This window comes from Mesoplodon mirus (genome assembly GCF_964341445.2).
Source record: "Mesoplodon mirus genome assembly, chromosome: 11".
In the NCBI taxonomy this organism is placed as follows: domain Eukaryota; kingdom Metazoa; phylum Chordata; class Mammalia; order Artiodactyla; family Ziphiidae; genus Mesoplodon; species Mesoplodon mirus.
In genome coordinates this window covers 81,645,211-81,658,317 of record NC_138987.1, presented here as the reverse complement: position 1 = coordinate 81,658,317, position 13,107 = coordinate 81,645,211, and the positions used below count along the sequence as shown (strand labels likewise).

Here is a 13,107-nt window from a genome sequence, read left to right as displayed (position 1 = left end):
ACTGACACTCAAGCACTTGGAGATGGCTTTCTATTTCTCCCACTCCAGTGTCCTCCCACTGGTCATGCAATAGCCAAGATGTATACATTTTACTTTTACTACACCTTTCCTCTCACCTCTTTCTCTGACTTTGTCCACCACCCTCTGAGCTCTGGCTCACCTGATAGATTAATCTTGCTTAGATTAGTAAAATAAGATTCTGATGTTCTCACCGCCAACCCACCCAACACCACTGCTCATTTTCCAGAAACATGTCTTGAATCTTGTCATTCCCCTGCTCAGAAATGTTCAAGGGAACCCCACTACTTCCTAAATCAGTTCTACATCCCCAGACTTTCCACCTACATTTTCTGCTCTATATTTTGTTATTTCAACTGTAGATACATGTTTGCTATTCTTTCCACACACAGTCCTGCGTCTGCCTGCACTCGTACTGTTTCACCCAAGCTACCTGGTTTGAGGGTGGGTTCCATCATTTACTAGCTTTGTGCTTCTGTTTCCTCACTTATAATGTGAGGATCATAATAGCACCTACTTCATAGGGTTTTATGCTGATTACTTGAAGAAATCCATACAAAGGCCTTAGAAGAGCCTAAGAACAAAGTAAGTATTCAGTAACTGGTAGTGATCATTATTATTATCATCATCCCTTTCAAGGACCATTTCAAATCCACCTCTTTAGTGAAGGCTTTTTTAATTGCCCAATTCAATGTTATTTTTTTCTTCTTTTTGTACTTCTCTGAATAGCATTTGACACAGAATGCCCTGCCTTAGAATAGTGTGTGCACTTATCGTGGCCTGGCCTGAACCGTACAGTTACTGAGGTTGAGGAAATTTTGTTCATCATTGTATTCGCTGAAGGACCTTGTACAGCACCTGGCACATCAAAAGGACTTAATAAATACTGGCTAAATTGAAATAAATTGATTTTCCTATTTTTAAAACTCTGTTCCACAAGCTGAGAAAAAATAGCACATAAAGATAAGCAAATGAAATGAACACCTTGATAACAAGGATGTTACTGGTGAAAGACGCTGAGATTGATGTCATTAGAATACACGGCTTTCCTTGATAACAACCTTTCATCCCTGTTCTCCATTGCAGGTCTGCTTAGTGGCCTATCTTGGTTTGTTTATGCTTTGTGTCTCCTATCAAGTTGACGAACGGACATGTATCCAGTTTGCCATGAAAGTAAGTTGTCATTTTTCTTTCTCTTTTATCATCACATAGAAGGAAACACGAGTACAAAATTAAGGAGGACTTTTTAAGGGGTTGTATATCTGATTATTCTAGAAATTGCATTTTTAGACAGGCCAAAAAATGTTTTAGAAGGGCATTCATCCAGACCCCAAAGGTAATGCTGATTTTTTTTTAAGTCTTAATTTCCATGAACTGGATTGGCACAGAGCATATGAAGTACCCTCCAATGCCCTTAAAAGGAAAATTGAAAACTCATCAGTTCAGCAAAACACTTGGCCAGGGAAAAAGTGTCTATATCAGTGCCCACTTCCCCATCTTGGGGTTTTTTTTTTTTAGAATGTTTTAATAATGAAGCAATCTAAGTGTATTTCCCTTGGTAGGTGGGATCACTGAGACAGAAAAGGTACATTGGGTGCATCCAAATGACCTGTGCCAAGAATTTGAGGGCAAATGCAGGAGGTTGGAGTACGCTTGGTTTAGCAAGTGTGTGTGCCTTTCCTTGAGTGCCTTTTTTTTTTAGAGACACTGTGTTTGGTTGGAGCCAATTCAAGTACACAGCATTTTCACTGCACAGTAGAATCTGCTCCAAAGGGAAACACAGACACACCCTTTCAGAGTTTAGGGAGATAAACAGCCCACTCAGAAATCAGTTAGTAGAAATCAAATTCCTAATTTTCTTTCAACTCCTGTAGCAGAGAACAAAAAGCTTTCTGTAATGTTGGTTTGGTTTGGTTTGGTTTTTGGGGTCCAGTCACATTGTTTACTTTTCTTCTATAAGAAAACACATAAAAACTGGATACTCCTTTGTAAGATGTTAGTATATTCTAGTATATTGATATAAAAGCTATTGACATAAAAAAGCAATGTGCTCATATATACATACATATATATATATTTAAGTCATGTCGTAAAAGAGTAATTAGTGAATAAAATATTCAAATTATTTTAGCTAGCAAAAAGAATCTGGCCACACAAAATGTATGCTATGATCCTATGGAAATTAAACAAATAGCTCTTATATGCACAGAAAAAATAGTTTCTCTGAGTGGTGGGATTATACCTACATTGTGTAGTTTTTTTCTTCAATTTTGAGATGTTCTCCGATAGTTAGATGTAACTCTTCTAATTTAACAATTTAATGGATGCTATTTTAAAAATTGATAGAGTTAGAATTTTGGTGGATATGCCCCCCCACCCACCTTGGAAATTTTACTTTTTCTGTCTGAGGGTGTCCCTTAAAAGAAGGCCAGATAGAGCAGACATCAGTCCATGTTTACTTTTTCGGTAGAAGTCTGAATAAACTACAAGGCTTAGTGACGATTTTGTTTTTTAAAGCCTAGTAAGAAATGATCTGTTAAATTATGGGAATTTCATTCATTAGGTAAAAAGGGCTCTAAACCAGGTTCATCAGTTTCTGTGAAATGCCCTCATCCCCCTCTCCACCACGATCCCAGGAAACAGCAGAGGCAACAGCAACATCTTCACAGAGGCCCCTAAAGCCATCTCAACGTCTGCATTTAAAATAAGGAGCAAGGACAAAAAGATTAAAAAATAAAAAAGTCACTGCCAATGTCAGCCAGGTTGAGAATTCACCACTAGAAAGATCTCATTAACTATCTTTTTTTTTCACCTGTGACAGACATTGACAAATACAGAGGCACTTTGCTCTTCTCCTGAGTGTGACCTTTAGTGATGCTTGCTGCCAGCTCTCTAAGGTGCCCGCTATATTATCTTCAGGTCGAAAATGAGCTCCGTCAATCTCCAGGTTTTCCAAAGGCACAACAGGTTACAGCGGACTTCCCTTGTGCTCCTGACATCACCTGGGGGAGAAGGAATAAAATGCACCTTCATGAGGTGTTTCTCACTAGCAAAACCGCATTTTAGTGCTTACGTGTTGATATCCTGGACCAAGCTTTGGTGGCGAATTTATTTCCTTCTGTTGAACGACCAGTCAGGACAAGCAATACGGGGGGGGTGGGGGTGGGGGGGTGGATGCCAGCGCTTTACTGCAGCCTGCGCTAGCGCGCGCGCGCGTGCACACACACCCACCCACACATCCACACATGCCGCACACACTTCCCTTTTCCTTACAGACAGTGGCCACGGAGGCTTGTCTTTTCATCTCAAGCTAGCACAGTCTTCTCTGGCGGCCCTTTGGCAAGCCCTGTAAGCCGCCGGCGCCTTCCATCTTTCTCCCCGGGCCCTGCTCCCGAGTTCTGCTCCTGGGCTCGGCGGGCCATCCGGCCGCTGATTGGACCTCCTGCCTATCCTCTTGGCCGTGTTTTCTCGGGGCTCACCTTGATGATGTTCAGAAACGTGTCTGGTTCGTGTGCGTGCAAAAACACGCCGGGGCACATTCCCCACGAGGGCATTGCAGGCGCAATGGCCTCTGAACTTTGAAGCGGCGACCGGGTACCAATTAGAGGCGGCGAGCGCGGGGCGCGCCCCCGGGCGCTGTGGTTACATAAGCGCCGGGGGCGCCCGCCTCCGCCCGCTGCGCAGTGCCGGCCGCCCGGCCTGACACAGGCAAGAGAGATGCGTCCCGAGCCCCGCTGGAATCAAAATATATTTGCTGGCCTTCCCAAGGTCATCGTAAACACTCTCATTGATAGTTATTCGTGCCGTGTAGGTAAAACAAGCCACTTGATTTTAAATTACAGATTCTGACCCAGAAGCTTGTTGCTGTCAGCTGAGTTAAAAGCCGCGAAGGAAAAATGCTACAGCGCTGCAGATGAAGCCCACAGGCTTTGGCCGATCAAGTCTATATTTATGTCTTGAAATGGATAAGAAACTTGATTCTGTGGCTCACTCTTGCTTACTTGGCCCGATGCTTTCCTGCAGTGGGAGAGGCAGAATCACAATGTGTGAGCTAATGCACCAATGAAAATGTATTCATATTTAAAGGAGCTGAGGGGCATGGCTTTTGTTTGTGCTCTTGAGGCTTCTAGCATATCTAATATGCTCAATTAAAACTGAGCAGTCTCTGTGCTTGTGTAAATGTTCACGTCCTTTCTACAAACCAAGGATGTGTTGTTACTCTCACATGACACAGAATAACACAAAGCCAGTATAGGGTTGATATCCTAAAAGTCCTGAGACCTGGCAGCTCTTTCCAGGTCTACTAATGTGTTTATTTCAAGAATACTTAAATAGTGCTACTGCCTACCAGCCACTGTTCTAAGCCCTTTGCATGTATCAATTTTTTTTTTTTTTTTTTTTGGTACGCGGGCCTCTCACTGTTGTGGCCTCTCCCGTTGCAGAGCACAGGCTCCGGACGCGCAGGCTCAGCGGCCGTGGCTCATGGGGCCCAGCCGCTCCGCGGCATGTGGGATCTTCCCGGACCGGGGCACGAACCCGTGTACCCTGCATCGTCAGGTGGACTCTCAACCACTGCGCCACCAGGGAAGCCCAGTATCTATTATTTTGATCCTTAGAGTAATCCTGTGACTTAGGTGCTAGATGAAGAAACAAAGGTACCCATGGGATTGATTTAATTTGCCCAAGGTTCATAGTTATGGAGGGGAGAACCGGGATTCTAACTCAGGCGGTTTGCTCCCCAGTCCATGCCTATAACCATCACCAGGCACTGCTGTGTACTTGGTAAAAGTCTTGGGCAAATCTTTTGCTCTTTGGGCCCAAAAGTTATCTTTTAAGAAGAGACAAAACTCTCATTTCAGCAAACGGATTTTTGTGATGGTTATGAGAGAATAGTTTTTGCAGCTATTTGAATAACTTACAGATCGAGATGAGGGATTATTGTCATTGTTTCAAGATAATGCCCCAGGGGATGTTATAGAAATTCTCTATCTAAGTATGAGTGTGTGGGAGAGAGTTAAGACAGGACATCCGTAGTCCCATCCGCTGATGGCGATAAAATGTATGAAGAAAACTCGAACTGGGGCCATTCTGCTAAGCAGATGACTCTCAGGTGAAAAATTATCCCTTAATTTGGGCCCTCCCTGCTGGTATAGTCACTCATGTCGCCGGCACTGGAAATGCAGCTGCCATGGGCAGGCACGCACGACACGGCCAGCACAATTTAATTTGGCCCTTGGCATCAAGAGTTTGAAGTCAGTCGTCAAGCCTGAATATTTCAAAACAACCCAGAATAATTCAAATATTCTGTCCCAATGGCCCCACAAAATAAATCCATACTTTTTAGCCCAAGAACTACTTTTTTTTTTTGCAGAAAATGTGGCCATTGAAAATTTGGGCAACAGGCAGGACCAAGGTGATGCATTCAATAGCACAGATTAAATATTTCCTCTTAAATTTTTGAAATGGTGCCACAGTGTGTTTTTCTGGTTCCCTTCCTCCAAGGGAGGCTAAGTGTGTTCAGTATAAGTTATCCTTTTTATGTCCCTGAGATCGATGTTTCCATAAACTGTTTCACAGATGCAGAAATGTGGGTTGTATATGACAGTCCTTCGTATGACTTGAAAATGAAAAAGAGATTGTGTGTTTAAGATATTTTTGATGAGAAGATCCAAAGAACCCCTGCACTCTTTGCTCGTGCAGCCATAGGAAGATGAAACGGCTTTAACCAGGTCCACTCTCTTCCTGTGTCCGCAGTGAAGCTTCCAAGCAAACCAGACACATGCTCAAGACACCAACACACACACACACACACACACACACACACACACACCAGTCAAGACAGAAAAAATAAAATTTTAAGTATTCTATATTTAAGACTTGAAAACATTTGAAGTTGTCCCTGTGTGCAAAATCACTCATCTGGAGGACTTATGCACACATATTTTATAATCTTGCATACATGTTTTTATTTTGAGTTGCAATTAGTTGGAGGCAGGGGGAGGGCATAATCTTTTCAGAGCAACTTTCATCTGAACCTGGACGTGACTAATCTTCCTTTGAGGAGTTCACATTCAGCAGAATTGCTCTATGAGCAACTTTTGACTATGGGAATGTAAATCTTGCACTGAGAACTGGGTTCAGTACACCAGTCCCAATAGCTGGGGACTCTGTTCCTTACCTAGATCCTCAGTAGGTTGGGCCATTAAGAGAAAGGTTTTCAGTAGGGAAGTCCAATCACAAGATTTCTTGTTCTGTAAAATGATTTATATTGTGGCCATGTCAACAAGCACCCACAATTTTTGATCAAAATATTTCAGGTGGGGGGCTTCCCTGGTGGCGCAGTGGTTGAGAGTCTGCCTGCCGATGCAGGGGACACGGGTTCGTGCCCCAGTCCGGGAAGATCCCACATGCCGTGGAGCGGCTGGGCCCGTGAGCCATGGCCGCTGAGCCTGTGCGTCCGGAGCCTGTGCTCCACAACGGGAGAGGCCACAACAGTGAGAGGCCCGCGTACCACAAAAAAAAAAAAAAAAAAAAAAAAAATTCAGGTGTAGGGTAAATGTCTGAGTTGTTCAGGGATTCCATGGTTCTTTAGTAGCAGAGTTAGAACTTTAACCAGACTTTTCCATTCCAAGGCTAACACATAATCCAACGCTGTTCAGAACCTTGGTGGCTGAGGGACCATTTACAGTTTATTTTTATGCTCAGAAACTGGATAGTTATAGCTGGACTTGGGATGAGACTTGTAGGTGATCAAGTCACCTACCTTCTGGAACCATAATTTTTTTTTCTCCCAGCAACCTCTCACTGGGGATCCTGGCCTCCCTGGACATAGTTTGGCAACCACTCCATTGAATATAGTCTTTTTCATTAACCCATGTTGCTAGTTGACCAATCATTGCCAATTTTGGCCAACACAGTGTCTACATTGAAGAAATTTGTTCTCTACTTCCTAGTCTTGTTTCAGTCTTTATATCAGCAGTTGTTAAGGTCAAAACGAGCACAGTATGCCTTTCAGGGATGGCTCTTGTGTTTGGGAGTCATCTCAGCTGCCTGCTACATCCATATACAAACATCCCCAAATCAAGCTAATATTGTTGGCTCAATTCATGGGGAACACCCGACATCTGTACGACAAATGAAAATATGATCAGAGTTTTTCAGATTGTGATCAGATTGCTCCCTAACAGTCCATAACGAGCCATTGCCATGTCTTGGGTACCATGTTTCTGAGGAGAGACAGCCCCCTCCATCAGGGAATGGAGGGAGAGAAGGAATCTTGGGAGAGAAGAAGAAGAGCTTTTCTTTATTAGCTTTGCCAATAGTCATCCAACGTCCTCTATAACTGGAAAGGTTTTCTTCTGCTTTCTTGCAGCTCTTGTACTTTCTGCTGAGCGCCCTTGGCCTGACGGTCTGTGTGCTGGCCGTGGCGTTCGCCGCTCACCACTTTGCACAACTCACACAGTTTACCTGTGGAACCATGCTCGACACCTGCCAGTGCAAACTGCCCTCCTCCGAGCCCCTCAGCAGGACCTTTGTGTACCGGGACGTGACTGACTGTACCAGCATCACTGGCACTTTCAAACTGTTCTTACTCATCCAGATGATTCTGAACTTGGTCTGCGGCCTTGTGTGTTTGTTGGCCTGCTTTGTGATGTGGAAACACAGGTACCAGGTCTTTTATGTGGGTGTCAGGATGTGTTCCCTGACAACTTCCGAAGGTCAGCAGCAAAAGGTCTAACATTCTTGCTCAAAGGTGGGGAGAAAACAGCACCCTGACTAGCTGAGATATTTTTAAAAAGGAAAAAAAGAGAAAGAAAATGAAGAAAAAATGAAATTTGACAATAACTAATATTCACTGTTCTAAATGAATATTTTTATATTTTTCAGGAAATGAAAGAGCATTTCTTCAGATTTCCATAGTATTTTTTTGTTAATTCTTAAGATCTAAACTGACTTTGGGATATTAAAAGAACACGGTACAGGGAAAGAATGGTATAGATCTATCTTTAAAGTCTGGAGTCTATTCCTAATACTCATGTTACCTATTACTGATATAATCTTCTTTCCAGTTAGTCCAGTTCGATTTGGACAGTTTCAGACCCACTTGCTAAATTTTGTAGGATCTTCCTCCAGGCCTTTCCCCCCCTCCCCCCATGATCCTCACTATGACTCCGAGAAAAGCAGGGGGGCAGGAGGAGGGGGAGAGCTGAACAGCCAGTGTGTCTTTCTCTATTTTCCCTGGTAGAGATGTCTTCAAGGCATGAAACAGCTTAAAAGAGCAGCGTAGAAAAGGAAGAGACTTTGCAAAAGGCTGAATAATTACAAACACCTGGGTTGGGGTCCCTGGCCTTTTTCCTCTGTTCCCTTATTTTGGATCTGTAAATAGATCACTTAGTGAATGCTTTGGGTGATTGTCTGCTTCTCAGTAATTGAAAGTTGGTAGTAGTTGTATTCTTAATGATATAGACGGTTTAAAAATAATTACATTATGCTTCTATTCTGTCATCTAAAACAAATCATTAAAACTAATTTCTAGCTAATTGTTAATTATAATTATGCTCAGAAGTCTATTTAATGAGCCCTGGCTGTACGTACGTGGCACTGTCAGTATTTGGAGAAATTACTATCACAAGAGAGAAGGCTTAAAGATTCTTTCTTCTGAAAGCCAAGCTTTACAAGGGAGAAAAAAAAATTTTTTTTATTAATAGCTCAGGTTAAAAATACTCATTTAAATGAAAAAGACAGCATTTGTAATGGGAAATGTTCATGCAAATAGCACATTTGTGATATGTTGTAAAGTATCTCTCTTGTCAGCTAAGTACTTTTGACGAAGATTGAGTAATGCTGAGGTGTCCCATTCATGAAATTATATTTGATATGTAATCTTATTATTGATTTGTATGCACAGTCAACTAGAGCCTTAAACTAATGTTTTCTGAGGCCCTTATTTGAACATTTGGCCATTGACTTGGAGGGTAGTTTTTGGTTTTGTTTTGAAGTGACTGCGACTTAAAAGAGCACAGCTACCCTATGGTGGGAGACTTTTCTCTCTAGTTATTGTTATCATTGAACTTGGAACAATATCAATGTTTTAAGGAAGGAGCTCAGAATGCAAATTCATGTAGCATAAATGTTACCAAAAACTTTCTCTAGGGCTTCCCTGGTGGCGCAGTGGTTGAGAGTCCGCCTGCCGATGCAGGGGACATGGGTTCGTGCCCCGGTCCGGGAAGATCCCACATGCTGCGGAGCAGCTGGGCCCGTGAGCCATGGCCGCTGAGCCTGTGTGTCTGGAGCCTGTGCTCCGCAATGGGAGAGGCCACGGCAGTGAGAGGCCTGCGTACCGCAAGAAAAAAAAAAAAACCCCAAAACTTTCTCTATTAGTATGCTCTGTTGAAAGCAGAAATTCAACATAATTGAGCTTTATTTGCTTCTCCACATTACCTATTGATATATTTTACTAATCATTAAATCCTACTCTAAAAAAATCATTTCCTTGTTTGCCTTAAGAGGTATATGAATAATTCCATCGATTGTGACAATAGTGTCGATTATTACATGATTTGAATATCCAAATAAAAAGGGAAATGTTAAGTTAGTTGGAGGATTGTAAATGTATTTTATGCCCTCCAGATAAAACACCTGATTAACAGATGTTAAAACCTTTTCATGTATTGACTTGCTTTAAAAATGGCCTTCCTACACACTAGCTCAGGCCAAAAATGCACATCGGGGGCTTAATGGATGATTCTGGAGCAGAGGTTTGATACACAAAAATTACATCAACACACACCAAGCCTCCTGATGATGACCTAAAAAAATACTTTGTACCCTGTTAAAAAAATTCCAATAACTGAATCCATTTTGATTTTGACAGTTCCCTACAAAAGAAAATGACTGATAATCTGTGGGCTCTTTTTTTAAGGCACCATTGGAATCACACCCTGAATACCTTAAACAATTTTTTATAGCAAACACTACAAATTTTTCTATCAGAAAATTAAATTCTACACAACACTAAGGTGCTCTATGCTTTACAAGTGATTCACAGGGTATTTCAAATGGTAGAATAACTCTAGCTTATGTGCTTCCTTTTTCTAAATAATGCAACCAGTAAGAACTGACATGGTGATAAGCTTGGTAATAATCAGGAGATATATATATATATATATATATATATGTGTGTGTGTGTGTGTGTGTGTGTATTATATATACACACACACACATATATAATGTGTATATATATACACATTATATATATAAATATAAAATGTATATATAATGGGGATTTTGCTATTGTGTGCTTGAATCATTCTTAAATCCCTAAAGAGAGAAAAAATTCATAAGTGAAGAAGAAACAAAAAATAAAACGAAAAAATTAAAAAGGAAAGAAAGAAAAGATTTCTGTGCTGCAAACTCACTGTGTATTGATACATGTGAGAATTGTGTTGCATGAATAACAAACTGCTTTGAGCTGGATTTGAAGTATTTTGAGGTTGTGTTTTGCAAATATTGAAGTTACAGTAATGGCAACAGAAAAGGAACAGATACCGAGCTTTACACTTAGCAAAATGTTACATTTAAAATCTGACAAGGTGCCAAGATGGTGACTGTCTCTTCTAAACCATAAAACAGTTAGATTTGCACAATCCTCCTTCTCTTCCACCTCCTTCAGGAGAATTAAATGAATAAAGACTTTGGAAAGAAGGCGAACAGCCGGGACTTGGCAGCACTTGAAATAGGAGGAATACAGCAGCCTAAATGTGCAGACTTTGTAACTGAGCCCACCCAGTCGGTCTGTGCCTTCACGTGACCACCATCTGTGCCTCCCTAGCTCCATCCAAATTTGTGCAGGCAGATCCTTGGAGCCATTCCTAAAAATATAGCTACACCAGGCCCTAGAAACTGTAGTCAAGTAACAGGCCTAACTCTTTTCCTTCCTTGAGTTAAACCTCCATAAGATCTCTTTGAAGGGGCTTTCAGCTGCAGACATCAGTGTGTTCTGACAGCGAGAACCCGTTATGTGTTTTCTATTTGTATCCAGGACATTAGAATCTGTTCATATTCTCATACTTCCTCTCTTGCATGCAGTATATCTGGAATATGTTTATAGATTTGTTTAGTAAAGGATGGGGTAGAGGGTATCCGAGGGAGATTCCAGGGGACAGCGGTGGATCGGTTAATGCTGATCAGAAATGAACTGAAAAGTTGCCCTGAAAAACTAATTGCATCCTATCATGAAGCATACCTTTACATTTTCTAGTGATTGTCGCTGAACCATTGCTGTGCAGCCATACACACAGCCTGCGAATCAGGCTGGCCCTCGGTTCTTACTGTACTCAAAGAACTTGATCATATTTTTAGATGTACGCTGTGTTTTCGGGGTAGTGTTACAAAGAGCTGAGGGCCACATATATTGACTCACAGTGGAAACATTCATTTGGATAAAGGTTCAGTGGTTCAGCCTGTGGAATGAATACCTTGATTGGTTTCTTCTAATTTTCTAGTATTTTATTATCTCAAACAATGATCCCCTTTGAAAATATTGGTCTGTACTTTGGTGTTGCAGTTTTGTTCTTCTGGCATTGAGGGTATAATGAGTAGAAAACAAAGTGTTTCCTACATGTTTGAGGTGGTGGTTTTTAAGGGGGTGTGTATACTGAAGATTTTCTTTGTTAATAAAATTTTCATAATCTCTGAAAACTCCTTGTTTGGATGTGTTTTAAGGTGATGGTACATTGCACATGAACGGGTCTACATAACATCTCTCAACTTAGGGTTTACAGAAAAAATCTGGGTTTGGGATAGACAAGGACCAATATGCATTTTGACTTCTCTGTTCCAGGGGCTGACTCTCTTTTCGTACATTGTCGAAGTCAAGGTTGTAAATGCTCCCCAGCCAAAGGGAGCCTGAGCTGGAAAAAAAATTTTGCAGAAGATGCTTTGAATGCTGATCTTCATTTACACCTATGAATATCAAGTAAAGCTTGGCCTAAAGAATGGGATACATGTCGAATGTTACATGCGCAGTCATATTCAACATTGAATTATATGGAAAAACAGACAGCCTATTCCATTTCAAATCTGAAAACAAGGGCTCCTTCTTACCAACTCTGAGGCAATTTAAATAGTTGATTATACTGTAAAATGCAGTGGTTCTTTTTCTCTAATTTAGTTAGAAAAGCTTGTAGAGTGCCAAAGGAAAGGGATAACGATTTAGGACACATGCTCTGAGCTGAACTTCCTATCCTTCGTCCTAAGGCTGCAGGTCCTAGGGTTGGAAATCTGACTGCCACTTTCTAGCTATGTGACTTTGGACAAACCATTTAGTCTTTAGTTTCCCCATTTGTAAAGTGGAGAAAAGTGTAACTGCCTCACAGCCTCATGGGAAAGGTTAAATTAAATAGCACTTAGCAAAGTGGCTCATAGCAGTGGCTTGATAAATATTTGGTTTCCCCTTTCCAGCTGGGTTCTACATAGCCTTCTCGTTGATGCCGGCTCCAGTCCCCACATCCAACTAGAAAAGTGTCTCTGCGTTGCTATCCCCTTCTGGAACTTCCTTTTTACAAGCCAGAAACTTTATCAAATGGGCCTCAAAGAGAAATTCTGCTTTTAAAATAATATAGTACCAATCTTACTGACAATGTGTATGGAATCATGTGCTGGCTGGATCCTTATTTGTTGGTTTACACATCTGGATGTTTCTTGAATGTGGCCACCTTCTCTCAGCTCTTCTCTCAGGCAGAAGTAGAAGCTGAGACATTTCTCCTGATTTTCATAGCCCTTTGAATTTAATGTAAGAGAAGCGTGTTTAACCCCAACTTTTAAAAGTGAAGCTTTATTGAGCTTTGGTACATTATCGGTCTACTGCATGTTCGGTTGTAACATACAATCCCTCATTTATTTAAAAACCAACCATCAAGCACCTTTAATATGCTTGACTCTGTGGATCACTGATTCTCATTCAAGAATCATGGAAGAGTTTACTTTTGAATATAGTCAGAAAATACCAGCTGGAACTTCATTCTCCAGGCTGGATAGGAAAACACTCATATGAATTTTTAAATTGGAGACAAATTTAATTATTAAAAC

General features: G+C 41.3%; 1 protein-coding gene across 1 annotated transcript in view; it reads left to right on the top strand.

Annotated features, from left to right (window-relative positions):
* The window catches only part of SSPN (sarcospan), a 42,124-nt gene extending 30,406 nt beyond the window's left edge, over positions 1-11,718 (top strand). Inside the window, exons 2-3 of the mRNA XM_082635943.1 lie at positions 1,105-1,191; positions 7,391-11,718. Coding sequence (XP_082492069.1) covers positions 1,105-1,191; positions 7,391-7,756 — 453 coding nt within the window. The 3' untranslated portion in view covers positions 7,757-11,718. The remainder of the gene's footprint in view (positions 1-1,104; positions 1,192-7,390) is intronic.
* The last annotated feature ends 1,389 nt before the right edge of the window (positions 11,719-13,107 follow it).